Raw genomic sequence first — 18656 nt, 5'->3', positions numbered from 1 at the left:
CCTTCGACATGATGATTTCCATTCCTCTGGGTATATTCCCAGCAGTGGAATAGCTGGGTCGTATGGTAGATCTATCTGTAATTGTTTGAGGAACCTTCATACGATCTTCCATAAAGGCTGCACCATTTTGCAGTCCCACCAACAGTGTATGAGAGTTTGTTTTTCTCCACAACCTCTCGTCAGCATTTATCATTCTCAGTCTTTTGGATATTAGCCATCCTGACTGGAATGAGATGGTATCTCAAAGTGGTTTTGATTTGCGTTTCCTGAATGCTGAGTGATGGTAAGCATTTTTTCATGTGTCTGTTGGCCATTCTTATATCTTCCTTTGAGAAAAGCCTATTTGGCTCCTTTGCCCATTTTTTAATTGGGTTATTTGCTTTTTTGCTGTAAAGTTGTTTGAGGTCCTTGTATATTCTGGATATTAATCCTTTGTCAGATGTATATTTTGCAAATATTTTCTCCCACTCTGTTGGTTGTCTTTCCACTCTGTTGATTGTTTCTTTTGCTGTGCAGAAGCTTTTTAGTTTGATATACTCCCATTTATTTTTCCTTTGGTTGCCTGTGCCTCCACCATTCTTGACAACTAATTAATTGGTTCTTTGTGAGATTTAGGCTTAGTGGAATAATTAAGATTGCAGCTTTTGGAAGACCCTTTTCTTTATGTCATTCATATTTTTTAATTCCCATTCACTGACTAGGGATCTCATATTTAAGAGTAGATTACTAGGAACCTAGGTAGATATTTGCAAGTAGACTTGTTTAATCTCTTCTTTAGCATAGCTTAGTGATTCTTAAACTTAATGATTTTTAAATTATATTTCATGGGGAAGGATGAGTTATGTTTGGTGCTTTTGAAGAATAGCCAGCATGACTGCCAAAGAGTATGCAAAGAGGAGTTAGAAAGAGATGAGATCAGAGAGTTACTGTAGTGAGACCATACAGGGCTCTGTAGACTGTTATAGAGACTTTGACTTTTGCTGTGAGTGAACTGGGAAGTTATTAGAGGATTTTGAACAGAGGACTGACATGATCTGACTTTGAGTTTAACAAAAATTCTCAGGCTGGCCAGTTAGCTCAGTTGGTTGGAGCATGGTGCTGAGGATTCCAAGGTCCAGGGTTTGATCCCTGTACCAGCTAACTGCCATAAAACAAAAACAAGAATTCCCTAGCTGTTATGTTGAAAATAGACCTTAGAGGGGTAAGGACAGAAGCAGGGAGACCAGTTAGGAACTATTACAACTAGCTTCAAACAAATAGAGGTGAAGGTTGTAAGAAGTGGTCAGATTCTGGATATAGAGTTGACAGAATTTACAGGTCACCTGGATGTGGAGCAAGAGTAGAGTCAAGAGTTACCTGGTGATTTGGGGCTTTAACAACTAAAAAAATGGAGTTACCATCAACTGAAATAGGAAAAAATGGAAGGAGCAGGTTTAGAGAGGAATATCAGGATTTTAGTTTTGGTATGTTTATTGATATCCAAGTGGAGGTATCAGGAAGGGAATTGAATATATAAATCTAGAGTTAGGAAGAGAGGTCTAGATCAGTGCTATACAATAGAACTTTCTGTGATGATAGGAATGTTCTATATCTGTGCTGTCCAGTTTGGTAAATACTAGCACATGTGGCCCTTGAGCTCTTAAAATGTAGCTAATATGACTGAGGAACTGAATTTTTAAATTTAATTTTACTTAATTTAAATTTTTATAGCCACATGTTGCTACTGGCTACTATACTAGACAGTACAAGTCTAGTCTGTAAATATACATTTACTGACTACATATATAAACAGTATTGAGGCTGAGTGAGACCATGAAGGGAATGAATATAGACAGAGAAGGGGAAAGATCAGTGGACTGAATCCGGGACATGCCAGTGATTAGAAGTTGGGAAGGAGGAAAGAATAGGCATGCTTACTCAGGCAGAAGAAAAACAGGAGATTGTGATTTCCTAAAAGCCAAATGAAGAAGTGTTTTAAGGAAGAGTAAGGGATTTAGCTGAATCAAATGCTGCAAATAGGTCAAGCAAGATGAAGACTAAAAATTGTCCATTTAGTTAGCCATAAGGCATTCATTGGTAACATTGACAGGTGCATGGGATGAAAATCTGACAGTAGACTAAAGAAATTTGAGACCCTCTTACATAGCCAGTAGGAATACAAAATAATGCAACCACTTTGGGAAACAGTTTGACAGTTTCTTAAAAAGTTCAACATAGAATTACCATATGACCCTCAAGTTTCACTCTCAGGTATTTACCTAAGAGAAGTGAAAACATTTGTCCATACAAAAAGTTGTACAGAAATGTTGATAGCAGCATTATTCATAATAGCCAAAAAGCGGAAACAACCCAAATGTCTTTCAGCTGATAAGCAGATAAGCAAATGTGTATGTCTGTACAATGGAGTATCAGTCAGTCATACAATGGAATGAAGTACTGATATGTGCTATAACATGGATGAATCTTGAAAACATCATGCTAAGTCATAGAAGCCAAGTCACAAAAGATTACATATTGTATGATTCTATTTATATGAAGCATCCAGAATAGGCAAAGTTTTAGAGAAGTAGATTAGTGATTGCTTAGGGCTGGGGAGGAGATCGGGAGAAATGGGGATTGTCTGCTGATGCGTACAGGGTTTCTTTTAGGGAGGACAAATATGTTCTAAAATTAGACATTGATCATAGTTTCACAATCCTGTGAATATACTAAAAAGAAGAGCGTTGAATTATACATTTTATCAACCCCTGCTCTAACCAACTAAACTAACTGGCCAGACCAAATTGTATATTTTAAATGGATGAATTGTATACTGTGTGAATTATATCTCAGTAAAATCATTTTAAAAAGAGAAAATTAGAAGAAAGGAATTGAAAAAAGTACTTTAGAGAAATAGAAGAATTAGTCTTAGATTGAATGGATAATTCATCCATAGTAATAGGAGGGAAGACAGAATGTATTAAAAATAAATGCAGGTAGGTGGGTAGATGTGGTTGTAGCTACAGAAGGTCTCTTGGGTGCTTCTATTTTCTTAGTGAAATCGGAAACAAGGTCATCAGCCGAGAGTGGGAATGAGGAAGGAATTATTGAAGACAAGAGGGAAAGTATAAAATAGTTGCCTAGAAGAGTTGGAGAGTGAATGGGTTGGGGAGATGTGATATGATTGTTGGGGATTGCCTCTGAAGTTAATGAGACCAGCTAGCATGATGGTATGATTTCTCCAGCCACATTCAGCTGTGTAAGTCCAGGCCCGAGTAATGCGAGAGCAGGATTTAACTAAAGCTGGGTGTTTGATGGATGAGTATGTTGAAGAAAGAATCCAGGGTATTGCAGGTGTGTATAAAGAGTGATTATAATAATGGGCCATGGAATTTAAGCTTCATAAGTATATAAATATGTTGAAGGAAAATGTGATGGGACTAATGGATTGTAGGTCCTGGTTTCCGATACAGCTGAAAAAAATTTGGAGCCTGGTAATGATAAAGCCATATTACCATGGGGAATGAGTTTCTGAGATAAGGTAGAATATAAGATTTTTGTTGGAGAAGAGGTCAAGGAAGGAGAGGCAAGGGTGTTGGAAGGGTCTTCTCCATGAATATTGAAATTGCCAAAAATTATAGTGGGATTTGTGTTGGAGAGAGAGAGTGAGCTAGGCATAACGAGGATTGTCCTGGAACTTCGTAAGTTCACCCTGCAACAAGCTGGGTGAATAATGGGTAGTATTATCTGGCATGAGTTTTAAAACTGAGGACTTTTAGGGAGAAGGGAGAGAAAGAATGGGAATAGAGAACAAGTAGATAACCTGTTCTACCTCTAGGCTCACTGATAAAAGAAGTATGAGACAGAAAAGAGCTATAACTTGAGGGAGATGCAGTATCATCCATGTAGAATCAAATTTCATTAGGATAAAAAGGTGAAGGGAATATTTAGAGAAGTTGAATACCTAGGAAATTTTGCTGATGACAGACCATGAGTTCCAGAGGACACTGAAAGTCAAGATAAGAATTTAGAGGGCATGACTGGTTAGCTCAGTTGGTTAGAGTGTGGTGGTGTAACACCAAGGTCAAAGGCTCAGATTCCCATTCCCATGCCAGCTAACCACACACAAAAAAAAGGTTTTAGGAGTCATCAGTATAAAAATGGTATTTAAATCTGTGGAAATTGATGAAATCGTTAGGAGACAAAGTATATAAGGAGAGAAGGGAAGTGGGTCCAGGATTATCCCCTGAAGTTTCCAAGCATGCGGAGATTGATTAGAGAACAGAGTTTCAACTTTCTTTTTATTATTGCCCCCTGAGAAGTCTTCGTAGACATTTTTGTCCTAATTTCCCACTCTAGAACATTTTAATACTGTAGATATACTGTATGTCTCTTTATGTACAGTGGTGCTTTGAAGGCCATAAACCATTGTAATATCTAAGATTTTTTTGTCCCCCCTCACTCCAGGAATCAGTTTTTGCCCCCTTGGGCACAACAACACCCCTGCTAATGCATAAGGTAGAACACAGAGAAGGGAAGAAGTGGCCGGTAAGATAGGAGAAAAGCCAGAAAATAGTGGTATAGCGAAGCCAAGAGAAAGAGAATGTTGGAAAGAAGGAGAAGGTATATTAAATACTGGAGAATACTCTCCTTATGATTTGGCAGAATGAAGGTTATTGTGACCTTCAAGAAACAGTGTGAGTAAAGTGATGAGTGGAAATAGTGGGGAGCTGAAGAGCATCTGAAAGGTGAGGAAGTGGAGATCTTAAGTGCAGATGACTTTTGAGAAGTTTGGCAGCAAATGGGTATGAGAAGTGGGTGAGGAGTAGGAAAAGGCTTAATGGAGAATATGTGACTTGTACAGTATTAGGTCTTGAAGTATAGTGAGAATATATAGTGTTGTAAAGAAGTAGAAAGTTTATTGCAGGGCTAGGTGAAAACTATTTTAAGCTCAAGCTGGAGGTGGAAATATGTACAACATGTTTGAAAGAACAGTGAATGACTCCAATATGACTATAGTTGGCAAGTCTGCATGTTGTATAGTTATAGGAATAGACATTGGATTAGGTAGGTTGTGGCTAGAGTCTTGGGAGTCAGGCATGGAGTTTGGGTTTATTATAGTAGGATACTTAATGTATTTTAGTTTCTTAAGTGGGGTAGTAACATGTTAAGTGGGAATTTTGATTGGCAAAGGTTAGAGGAGAAGGAGTAAGCAAGTTTCAATTTGGAAATTCCTATTGCTAGAGTATGAGAGCAGGGCCAAACATGGACATGGATTATTGAAGGGCTTTGGCATTGAGAAAGGACCATGACAAGCTGAAATACCTAGGAAGTATTAGGAGGTCTAATAAAATAAGGTGGGGCAGAAATGTAGGCAGAAGGCAGGAAATGGGGAAGAACATAAAGTAAAAAGGCTCAACACAAACTGGAGCATATACTAGTACCGTCCAAAACAGTTTGTATGATGATGAGACTTGCATAGTATTATAATAAGGAAAATAGTCATTGGGATGGTGGCATTGTGTTACTTTAAAAAAAATAATTTATTTTATCTTTTGAAATATGATATAAAGAGAAGTCAGTGTTGAAGCATTTTAATTTTGCCCGAAGGTGACTGTATCTTCTCTTTTCCAAACGTTCACCTGGGATAAACTAACTACTGCTTTCTTCCATTTTGGGGGTTAATGTAAGTATTAAGTTTTTGTTTCTTGATTTCTGTGTGTCTGGAATATCCCATTAGTAACAAGGTCTTATAAATTCTTTCTTTGAAATTCCTTCTTTTCTATATATACTGTTATTTCACAACCTGATTTACTGGAAACTCTATAGTTCCCCTACCCTCCAAATTAGCCTACATAACTGTATTCCTCTTAAAGCATCAATCTCATCCTTTACTCCTCTACTTAAAGATGTAAACGTTCATGTGTTCTTTTTTTACAAGCAGCCAAGTTTATCAGCATATTATTTCAGATTTTCTGTAGTCAAGTTTATGCATTCAGCAATATTTCTCACTACTTTGCAATATGAATCTTATGTATAATCTTCTTCTAAGCTGTCCATGTGACATGATCTTTCTTATATGTGCTTTTTCCCATTCTTTTCCCCTGAAAGAATGTTTTTTCTCCCACTGCCTTTCCAAGTTCTGCCCATTTTTCTAAATCTAGTTTAGATACTAACATCTCCAAAAGATATTTCAAAGCTCTACAAGCTTCATCAAAATTCTTTTCAAAATCATTTGATACTTAAGACATTTATTATTTTGTATATTATATGAGCAGACTTCAAATAGTTTGTGCAAAAATGGAATTAAAAGATAAAAATGAAAAGTATAAACTTTGTTTCTCAAAATAAGTTTGAACAAGTTCTAGATACTTTTGTGAGTGATGATATCAGCCATTTAGTCCATCCCTAAGAACTGAGGGTCCTGGGAATTTAACAATGTCATTTCAGTCTTTTTTACATTATTAACTGAAGAAAAATGGGTGCCTTTTAAAAATTTTTTAAGACTAGGATATGAGAAGAAGTTAGAAGAAGCCTAATCAGGACTGTAAGATGATTTCCCATCAAAACTCTCTAATGATTTTTCATAAAAACTCTCACAAAATTACCCTTGTTTGATGAGAAGAATGAGTAGGAGCAATGTCTTGGTGGAGAAGGACTCTCTGGTGAAGCTTTTCTGGGTGTTATTGTGCTAAAGCTTTGGCTAACTTTTTCAGAACACTCATAATAAGCAAATGTTATCATTATTTGGCCCTCCAGAAAGTGAAGAAGCAAACTGCCTTGAACATGCAAAAAAACCATTGCCATGATATTTGCTCTTGACCAGTTCGCTTTTACTTGGGCTGAACCACTTCCACCTCTTGGTAACCACAACTTTGATTGTGCTTTGTCTTCAGAATCATACTGGTAAAGCTATATTTCATCTCCTATTACAGTTCTTCAAATAAATGCTTCAGGGTCTTGATCCTACTTGTTTAAATTTCCACTGAAATCTTTGCTCTTGCCTGCAGCTGGTCTGGGCGAAACAGTTTTGGTACCCATCAAGCAGTAAGTTTGTTCAGTTGTAATTTTTCAGTCAGCATTGTGTGAGTTGAACTAATTGAGATGTCCATGGGGTTGGCTATTGTTTCTGCTATTAATCAGCCGTCCTTTTCAATTAGGGCACAAACAAAATTAATTTTTCCTTCACAAATTGATGTGGATGTTCTGCTGCTGCAGACTTCACCTTCAACATTGTCTCATCCCTTCTTAAAATGAGTTACTCATTTGTAACCTGCTGATTTCTTTGGGACACTGTCCCCATAAACTTTTCATAAAGCATCAATTATTTCACTATTCTTCCACCGAAGCTTCACTATAAGTTTGATGTTTGTTCTTCCTTCAATTTTAGCAGAATTCATGTTGCTTTGATAGGGGCTTTTTTTCCAAACTGATGTATTTTTCTTCTTAGTGCCCTAAACTAGATCCTGGTCAGACATGTTATAACGAATTAGTATGAGTTTATTTCAGTGCAAAATAATTTTGAAATCCATGCATAGCTTTTTTATAATGTGCATTTTCCGTGAGCTTTTTGAAGATGGCTGTATTATGCTTTATCATGATTATATTCTTTGTTTTTATATGTTCTTTAATGAATCAAATTATTGCTTTTTAAGAGCAGCACTCATGTCCTAATATTTATTTTAACTCATTGCTAAACACACAGCAAACTCTCAATAAATACTTTTTGATTATAATAATATTGTCAACCAATTACAGATACAAAGGTTAAATAAGCTAGACAAAATAGCACTCTTAAGAGATGATTTATTTGTATATCTAAAATTGAAGATAAACACGTTTCTCCTCATTTTGTACAAATCTTTTGCCTTTTAAAATTGAAAGATACTTTCTTAGAAACTCAAAATCAGCCTTTTAAAAATATCTGATTCTTCTATTATAAACTCTCTAAAAATATATCTGGTTCTACCATTATGTACCTATATTAGTTACGTAATGCTGTATAACAAATCACCCCAAAATTTAGTGGTTTAAAACAGTAAACATTTATTATCTCACAGTATCTGTAGGTCAGTAATCTGAGTGTGGCTTAACTGGGTACCCCTGGCTCAAAGGTCTCCCATGAGGTTGCAGTAAGGGTGTCAAGTGGGGCTGTGGTCTCATGTGAAGGCCCAGTTCAGGAAGATCTGCTTTCAAGTTCATTCACTGGGGTTGTTGGTAGGACTCATTTCCTCATGAGTAGTTGTACTGAGGTCCTCAGTTCCTTGTTGGCTGTTGGCTGGAGGCCTCCTTTAGTTCTTTTCCATGTGTGACTCTCCATAAGGCAGCTGAGAACATGGCAGCTGGCTTTCTTCAGAGTGAGCAACTAAGAGAGCACCACCACAAAAGCCACAATATTTTGTATTCTAATTTTGGAAGTGACATCTCTGTCACACATGAATAAAATTCTGTCATATTTTGTTCATTAGAAGTAAGTCAGTCAGTCCAATTTACACTCAAGGGAACAGGATTACACAAAGGTGTGAATATCAGGAGGGTGGAGATCATTGAGGCTGCTTACCTTAGCCAGACTATTCCTCTCTTACCCAGAGAACTTTCCTGGCCTCAGAAAATGAGGAGTTGCTTATCTGAGTCTTTCTCAATAATCATTCTACTCGATACCTGAGCTTTGTCTATGGAAATATGTCCAGGATCATTTAATATTATATTATATAATGTTCTGCATCCTGACCCAACTAAAGTGGTAGTCAGGAAAGCAGTCTTTTACCAGAATAAATATGGCGCTTAAATTAAAAATAGGATTCAAGTACAGCACTTACGTTCTCAATTATTTGAATAAATAATTTGCTCAAAATAAAGCATAGTTTTCAGTTAATGTTCTTATCAGAACCCCAACATATAAATATACAATGTGCTCTGTATACTAAGGACTCAAAAATATTTGTTAAATAGACTTGCTTATACATTTCCATGAATTAATAATTTAGTGCTTTTGAAGTTCTCGTACCTGTGCAGACTAAAATCTTTGCAGGTTAGATTTTTCTATCTTAAAGTTCTGATTAAAAGTACTACTAATAATATATTGACCTTTATAGAAATTCCTTTATTATTAGAATTGGGAAACTTAGAGAATACTTGATGGAGTTTTTTTTTTTTTTTTTAAAGATGACCGGTAAGGGGATCTTAACCTGTGACTTGGTGTTATCACCACCACGCTCTCCCAAGTGAGCCACGGGCCAGCCCTTTGATAGAGTCTTTAGAAGTTTATTTTGAATTAGAAAATAAAGGTTTTATTAAAGCAATTTTGTCAACTTGTTAGCAGTTTGAGAGGTTGAGTGAGAGGCTACTTCCGTACCCCATTGTTTATATAAAAATAAATTCCAGATAAATGAAAGATTTAAACATTAAAAAAGACAAACATTAAATTACCTAAAGAAAGCACGTGGATATTTGTATACTCTTAAAAGATGAAAATCTTTCTAAACATGACATCCACCCCAGAAACTACAATAGAAGAATTTAACTGCATTAAAATTAAATATTTCTGTACAGCAAAAAAAGACAAAAAATACCACCATAAAGTCAGAAGTCAATATGGAGGAAAATATATTTACCACACATGTAAAAGGAAACATGCTAATTCGTTACATTGAAAAAGAAGTTTGACAGTTCAGTAGGAAAAGATGGTAGATATATAAGTAGGTAATTCTAAGAAAAAGTATATACAGTTAATACATAATTTAAAAGGCAATACATAGATAAAAATGGTATTACATGTATTAAAATGTTACTTCATATTTTTTAAATGCCACATAAAGTTAATGCATATATTAAAAAGGTGATACCAAATTAAAATGTCAGTTTTTTAAGTGCAAAACAATTCTTGTTTACTGCACAGAGTTGCAAACATTTAAAGACTGATGATGCTCATTGCTGGTGAGGCTATGGGGAAATAGTTATATATTTGATAGCAATGAAATTTGGTACACGTTTGGGAGCTTTATATGTAGTAACATGGAAAGATGCTCAAATGTATTATAAAATGAAAGAAAAAAGAAAGTTCAAAAGTATTATAGTATATACACTGAAAAAATATATAAAGTGATAGCAAAACAGTTAATATTGATTTTGTCTGGGAAGAATTTGGGGGGGTCAACCTTACATGTCACCTATTGCTACAGTGTTTAAAGACTTAAAATCTGTTACTTTCTTAATCAGAAAAAAGCAATATTTTAAAAAGGCAATTTCACAATTTCTTTTTACAGGAGATTACATGCTTGATGCAAAGCCAAAAGAAATTTCAGAAATTCAACGCTTAAATTATGAACAGGTAATAAACACAGTTTTTTTTATATTAAAATATATAATTTTTAAGTTATGAGGATATACATTGGTCTCTATCAATGGCTGGCAAACTTTTTCTATAAAGGATTGGATAGTAAATATTTTAGGCTTTGCAGGCACGTATGGTCAGTCTCTGTTGCATATTCTTTGTTTTCTTTTTTTTACAACCCTTTAAAAATGTAAAAACCATTCGTAGCTCACAGCCAGATTTGGCCCACAAACTCTACTTTTTAGTTATATTATTACATATGTTATATAGAACAGATCTACATATACTGATAACCTGGTATTTTTCTTGAAAAATTGACTTTCAAGTGAATTTGTTATTTATTCATTTTTCCTCATTTTACTTATATTTTGCAATTAGCTTAGGTTTAGGGGAAAGTTGAGCAAATGATGTCTAGGGTATATCATTAGAACAAATTCTGCTATTTCATTGTTTCAATATGTCCACGTTTCTTGGCATGTTCTCTAGAGATCCTGTTCTGTAGTATAGGAGGGGTCTCTGGGCTCCAAATTGTTGGAGCTAGAAGAAAACAAGTAGAGTTTCATTTTCTTCAGTATTCTTTCTTTACTTGGCAATAGAAGACAAGAAGGAATTAGCTTCTTACAGTGGGAAGAAGGTTCAGCCAGGGAAGAAATAGACATCATTGGAGCCTTTTATATTTACTGTCAAAGCAATGTTCTTAGCATACTTTCACTAGTATCAAATTTGCAAAAAGGAAGCAAAACTCATTTCAGTATTGCAAAATTTCTTGAATTTGAGTGTTCAGGTAATCTAGTCCTAATAGAATTCAACAGCCAACACTTTGCATTGCATCATTATGTGAGATAAGAAATCTATAGCTAAAGCCAAATTTGTATGCTAAGTCATTTAAATTTTATTGGAGGAATTTACAGCTTAAAACAGTGATTTCCAAACATTTTTAGCAATACAAACCTCTTTTCAAATGAAATCTTATGCCAACCTTCAATATTTAAAATTAGTAAATGATATAAGTATAAAGTGATAGGTTCAATTTATATCATTATTTATATCATTTCTTATTGAAATCAGTGAAGCTATTTTGATTATGGATCTCATATCAATCTCCAAATTAATTTTACTTCTCCAAATTCATTTTACTTCTGTTGCACAGTCTTGAGAAAATCTTGATTGACAAGTGTTTGCAAGTGATATCAGCATTTTGTTTGTTCGTTTCAATTCTGTCTTGCAGTCCCAAGATGTACTTCCATTGCACTGATCTAGACTCTTGAAGAGTGTTTGGAAGTAAAGTTTTGTTTCAGAGTTGAGACAAATGATAACTAACAACTGCTTGCAATTCTTGTAAACATGTCAGGCAAAAGGTACCTTGCATTTAAAATAAGCACTAAAACAATAAGGTGTTATTATTACATTATATAGTAATTGTTATTATTACATTAGTTTCAAGAATGGTGTATACCGAGATGATATGGCTGAGTAAGCTAGTGTCTAAAGTTCCACAGCTGTAATGTAATAGTGTTCTTTTTGTATAATTTTATGTGAGCCAGACATATTGAAAAAAAAATTTTTTTGGCATCTGGTCAGTACAAGGATCGAACCCTGGACCTTGGTGTTTTCAGCACCCCTGCACTAACCAACTGAGCCAGCCTAAACCTAAATTTTAGAAAGACCAATGCAGAGTTACAATCTTAGCAATTAAATCCTCTTTACCAGAAGTTGTGATGTAAACAAAGAGCATATTTTTTAGTTTTACTTAATGATAGGTATCCTAACAGTACAAGAAAACATGGAGAGAGAGAGAGAGAGAGAGAGAGAGAGAGAGAGAAAGAGTGTGTGTGTGTGTGTGTGTGTGTGTGTGTGTGTGTGTGTGTTCATGACAGGTTTTTAAATGACTGCAAATATATTTTTTAAATATATTATATGTCTAAATTTAAAATATTTCACCGTGTTAGAAGTACCTTTGGGAAAAGTTCTAAAAAACTGTTTAACCACTGCCTTAAAGGATTCAGTAGTAATCCTTTCTTGTGATGTAAGCCACCATTCTTTACATTTACATCTTATAATATTGGTTATATTTTGGAATTAGGAACAAGGTGCAAAAATATTATTTTTAACCTTTGTTTATAAATTTATTTTTTATCAGTTGTATTAATCTTTATGGAGATTATCATGTGCTGTTAATTCAGTTGTTTTAGTACTAAATAATCTACAATTAATGTAGCAAATATATAAAGGTGTAAGAATGAGCCAAGGAGCCTTAGAAATTACACTGCCCCTAAAGGAAGTTGGGCGCTTGGCACCCAAGAATTTAACAAAAACAGAAAGAAAAATTGCTCGTAGTAGAACTGTACTCCTTAGATCATTCAGAATTGTTAGTATTTTCTCAGATTCAACATTGCTGTGGCTTTAGGAAAAGTTTTAAAACATCTAAGGGAAAAAAATGTGAGCTGATTGTTTTTAAGGGTTCAGCTTTTGGGAAGGTTGAGAAAATATATTATTTTGGAGAAAACATACATATTAGGAAGAGGTGAAACTGACAAAGGTCAAAGACTGTAACAATGTTATCCTATTATAAATGCATCACTCATTAAGTTTAAACATATGAATAATTTTTGTTTGCAGTCTGTATACTCTCTTAGAATGGAATTTTATGTTATTTGGTAAAACAGAACTTTATTTTTATGACCTAAATTTATCATTTTCAAATTTCAAAGAGTTCCTAGTTTTAATAGAAGAGGATTTATTTCATGTACACTTTTTCTATTATAAGCCCCTCCAGTAGACTACAGTATCTAACAGTGTCAAAAGTTTATTAAATTTTATATATTGGTTTTTATTTGCTCTATCAGATATATCCTCTGTAAGTATATCCATATTTAATGTGTTAAAATGTTTAGAAAAACATGTTTTAAAATATTCTTCATTACAGACTTGTGTGACCACATTTATTAAAAGAACGATATGGACAGAATGACTCCCTAATTTGGCCAACAACTAACTCTTTGTTATCCAGTCTCTGCCTATTTCTTAGACTTCATCTCCTACAACTTTCATTTATTTCACCCTAGCTATACTGGACTCCTTGCTTTTCATGGACACAGTAATAAACTCATTTCTGCATCAGGGTTTTTGTACTAGTGTCCACTTTGTCTGGAATGCTCTTTTCCCAGAGCTTCCCAAGACTGAATGTGCACTTTGGTCTCTATTCAAGCATCATTTTCAAAGAGACCTTCCTTTTTCCTTCTGTTCACTCTTTCTTTCTTTCACAATTTTAGGCTTAATGCATTCACTGCAAAATTGGATGTGGGAAGTACAGAGAATTTCCGTATACCTCCTGTTCCTCCTCACTCTACACACACAGCCTCCATATCAGTGTCCCACACCAGAGTGGTATATTTGTTGTATTGATAAGCCTACCTTAACACATTATTATCACCCAAAGTCCGTAATTTATATTTGAGTTTATTCTTGGTGTTATACATTCTATGGGTTTTGATAAGTGCATAATGACATGTATCCACCATTATAGTATCATACAGAATAATTTTATTGTCCTAAAAATCCTCTGTGCTCTGCCTGTTCACCCCTTCCTCCTCCTGATCCATGCCAACCACTGATCTTTTTTACTGTCTCTATAGTTTTGCCTTTTCTAGAATGTCATTTGGAATCACACAGTATGTAGCCTTTTCAGTTTGGCTTCTTTCACTCAGTAATATGCATTTAAGTTTCCTCCATGTGTTTTCATAGCTTGATAGCTTCTTTTTTTTTTTAGTTCCGATGAAAACCACATAATATAAAACTTATCCTCTTAAGCATTTTTAAGTGTACAGTTTAGTACTGTTAACAGTATTCACAATGCTGTCTAACAGATCTCCAGAACTTTTTCATCTTGTAAAACTGAAATTCTATACCTGTCGAACAACTCCCCATTTCCCACTCCCCTCAAGCCCCTAGAAACTATCATTCTACCTAATATTTTTATGATTTTGACTCTTCTAGCTATGTCATGTAAGTGGGATCATACAGCATTTGTACTTTTGTGATTGGCTTATTTCATGCAGCATAATGTCCTGAAGGTTCATCCGTGTTGCAGCATGTGACAGGATTTCCTTCTAAGGCTGAATAGTATTCCATTGTATGTTCATACCACATTTTCTTTATCCATTCATCTGTCAATGGACAATTTTGCTGCTTCCACCTCTTGACTATTGTGAATAATATTGCATTGAACATGGGTGTGCAAATATCTTTTTGAGATCCTGCTTTCAATTCTTAGGGATATATACAAAGAAGTAGGAGAAAACTTTCTCTTTGACTTTAGAAACTTTTGACTTTAGACTTCACAGTCTAAAATAGGTGCTTCATTCCTGGCACTCTGTACAACTTTATCCTGCTCAATTTTTCTTACTAATACTTGACATTATATTATATATTTACATGTTTGTCTCTCACATTAGAATGTTAGTTGCACTGGGCCGACCCCGTGGCTCACTCGGGAGAGTGCAGCACGCTGGGAGCGCAGCAGCGCTCCCACCGCGGGTTCAGATCCTATATAGGGATGGCCGGTGCGCTCACTGGCTGAGCGCGATGTGGGCGACACCAAGCGAAGGGTTGCGATCCCCTTACCGGTCACAAAAACGCAAAAAAAAAAAAAAAAAAAAAAAAAAGAATGTTAGTTGCATGAGCACAGGAACTTTGTTTTATTCACTTTTATATCTTTGGAACTCAAATTAGTGCCTGGCATATACTAGGTATTTAATAAAAATTTATTGGAGGGATGAATAAATTAGATAAGATGTAAAATTATAAGTAAATGTTCTTGTATTTAAATGCCTTTTTTGTTGTTCTTGTTTTGATTTTCTGAACCATACCTTTCCCCTTTCTATTTTCAGAATATGAGTGACGCAATGGCTATTTTGCACAAACTACAGACAGGTCTGGATGTAAACGTAAAATTTACTGGTGTTCGAGTGTTCGAATATACACCGGAATGCATAGTATTTGATCTTCTTGATATTCCTTTGTACCATGGGTGGTTAGTAGATCCTCAGGTAAGTAGAAGAATTTAAATTATTTAAACACAAATGCAGGAATAATTATTAATTTGACAAATTAATCTAAATTTAATTTTTTATACATTTTTTTGTGTGCTTTTACCTGGAATTAGCCAAATTATGAGGATAAGGGGACAGTACTCCAGACTTCCAAATCTGCCCAAGACTTCTGACTCCAACTTGAAGGAGTTAGTGCACAACTACAAAGTTAGATGGAAGAGTCCACACAAGACCGCCCTTACTTCTCATACCAACTGCAAGCTAAGAGGTGTCCCAAAACTACCTTCAGGTTTAGTAATTCACTACAAAGACTCATAAAACTCACCGGAACCTATTATATTCACCATTATAATTTATTACAGGAAAAAGGTATAGGTTAGAATTAGCCAAGGAAAGAGACTCATAGGGCAGAATCTGGGAGGGTTCTAAATGCAAAACTTCCATAGTCCTCAGGACACATTACCTCTTGAAACTGATGTATGACAATATGCATGGAGTGTTGCCAATCCTGGAAGAAACTCTCTCAACCTTTAGTGTTCAGTTTTTTTATTGAGGTTTCATTATGTAGGTGCAATGGATTGAATGGCCCCCCAAAGTCATTAAAGCTTAATCCCCACTGTGACTGTTGAGAGTGGAAAACCCTATTATAGTAATTGAAAAGTGTAGCCTTGAAGAGGTGATTAGATTCTGAGGACCATGCCCTAGTGAATGGATTAATACTGGTGGTCATGGGCATGGTTCTGAGGGCTTTAAAAGGAGAGCACGGGAGAGTCTCTCTCTCTCTCTCTCTCTCTCTCTCTCTCTCTCTCTCTCTCTCTCTCTCTCTCTCTCTCTCTCTCTCTCTGCTCTGCCATTCTGCCATGTGAGACCCCTGTATCACTATCACCACCAACAAAGCCTTCACCAGATGTGTTCTCTGGACTTTGGACTTCCCAGCCTCCAAAACTCTAAGCAATAAATTTTGTTTTCTTTGTAAATTACCCAGTTCCAGGTATTTTGTTATAAGCAACAGAAACAGCCTAATATAGTAGGCATGACTGATTCCCATGTGGCTGAACTCAGTCTGCAGCCCTTTCCTCCCTGGAGGCTGGGCTGACACCATGTGGTTCAAGGGGCCCACCATGAGTCATCTTGTTAGTATAAAGTACAGGTATGGTCCAAGGGGACCACCATGTATAACAAAGTCACTCCTATTATTCCAAGGATTTAGAGGTTATCTCCCAAGAGCCAAGACATCAGCCAGACCTCTCTTTGGGCAAGGCCATATTCTTTACTGCACAGCTTTTTTTTTTTTTTCTTTTTTCTAAAAAGATGACCAGTAAGGGGATCTTAACCCTTGACTTGGTGTTGTCAGCACCATACTCACCAAAGTGACCCAATCGGCCATCCCTATATAGGGATCCGAACCTGTGTTCTTGGTGTTACCAGCACCACACTCTCCCAAGTGAGCCACAGGCCAGCTCCAACTGCACAGCTATGAAAAGAGATTTTGTGTCATCCTAACCCCCATATTCTCATTTCCAACTGTACATTTCTGAATTTACAGTGACCCTTGGTATTTACCAGCATTCCAGATTTTGCCTCTTGGCAAGTATATCAGGGTCCTGATAGAAGTAGAAGACACATCCAAGGATAACTGACAAAAGTGTAAGGAAGAGACTATTTACAAAGATGTGGGCAAAGATATGGGAAAAAAGCAAGGGATGGTGAAGCATCCTAGAGTTAGCAACAGCAGAAAACTATTACCACTCCTAGCTCTGAAGAGACAAGGAGAGGGAGTCATCAGCAGAACCCAGTAAGACCAACTGCTAAAGCATAGGGCTGCTGGCCAGGAGCTGTGGCTTTTAGTAGAATACAGTTACTATTAATCTGTGGCCCAGTAGGGAAAGAGTATAGTTTATACGTACTTTGACTAGCACTAGCACTCTCTGATTTCCTCCAGTAGCTCCCATTGGCCAAATCCAACTGATAACTAGAGAGTAAGAAATCCAGTTGCAGCAGTCCGTAGAGGTCCACCTCCTTAGTATAGAAGAGTTGAGAGTGGATCTGGAAAGGTGAAAGAAAGAAATAATTCCTTTATCATATACTAAATTTTTATGTAGGCTAGAGTCTTCTATGTTCTACTGATATGTCTGATGTCTACTCTTATGCTGTCTTAATATCATTGCAGTTTATTTACATGTTTTTTTTAAACATAAACTAAGGTTAAAAAATGCAAAATATCATTTGTTAATTGTAAACTTTAAAAAAAGAAATCATACCAGCTAATGGCTGTTAAATTTATTTTGTTTTGTGGTGTGAGATGAGGCTTACTCTTTTGAAAATTAACCTTTTTATTTTGGGATAATTGTAGATTCATACACAATTATAGGAAATAATACAGAGTGATTCTTTTTACCTTTTACTCAGATTCCCCAAATGGTAACATCTTGCAAAACTTTAATAAAATATCAAAACCAGGAAATTGACATTAATGAAGTCAATATACAAATCATTTCCATCACTACAAGAATCCCTCCTATTGCCCTTTTATAGCCACATCTACTTTTCTCCCACCCTCACCCTCTCCTTAATCCCTGGCAACCACTAATCTGTTTTCCACCCCTGTGATTTTGTTATTTCAAGATTATATAAATAATATAGCATGCAATCTTTTGCAATTGGCTTTTTTTGCTCATCATAAGTCTCTGAAGTGTCATCCAGGCTGTTGCATGTATCAACAGTTTGTTCCTTTTTATTACTGAGTAGTATTCCATAGTGTGGATATACCACAGTTTAACCATTTACCTGTTAAAGAACATCTGTGTTTTTTCCTGTTTTTGGCTATTGTGAATAAAGCTCCTATAAACATTTATGTACAGGTTTTCGTTTTCATTTCTTTGGATTAAATGTCCAGGAGTACAATTGCTGGGTCAGTTGTTAGTTGCTTGTGTATTTTTTTGAGAAACTATTTACCAGAGTACCTTTACCAAAAATTCACATTCCCACCAGTAATGTATGAGTGATCCAGTTTCTTCATATCCTTGTCAGCATTTGATGCCATTATTTTTTATTTTAGCTGTTCTGATAATTATATAGATATTTCATTGTAGTTTTAATTTGCATTTCTTCAATGCCTAATGATGTTGAAGATCTTTTCATGTGCTCATTTATATCGTCTTCAATAAAATGTCTCTTCATGTCTTTTGCCCATTTTCTAATTAGACTAATTCTTTACTGTTGAGTTTTGAGAGTTCTTTGTATGCTCTAGATATTCATTTTTGTAAGGTCTATGTTTTGCATATATATTCTCA

General features: G+C 35.5%; 1 protein-coding gene across 1 annotated transcript in view; it reads left to right on the top strand.

The window, feature by feature from the left end:
- The window catches only part of MINDY2 (MINDY lysine 48 deubiquitinase 2), a 66037-nt gene that overhangs the window by 16108 nt on the left and 31273 nt on the right, over positions 1-18656 (top strand). Inside the window, exons 3-4 of the mRNA XM_063089609.1 lie at positions 10245-10309; positions 15202-15360. Of these exons, the coding sequence (XP_062945679.1) occupies positions 10245-10309; positions 15202-15360 (224 nt within the window). The remainder of the gene's footprint in view (positions 1-10244; positions 10310-15201; positions 15361-18656) is intronic.

Source organism: Cynocephalus volans, chromosome 3 (assembly GCF_027409185.1).
Source record: "Cynocephalus volans isolate mCynVol1 chromosome 3, mCynVol1.pri, whole genome shotgun sequence".
NCBI lineage: Eukaryota > Metazoa > Chordata > Mammalia > Dermoptera > Cynocephalidae > Cynocephalus > Cynocephalus volans.
The sequence above is the reverse complement of the archived record's forward strand: the minus strand, read 5'-3'. Positions and strand labels throughout refer to the sequence as shown.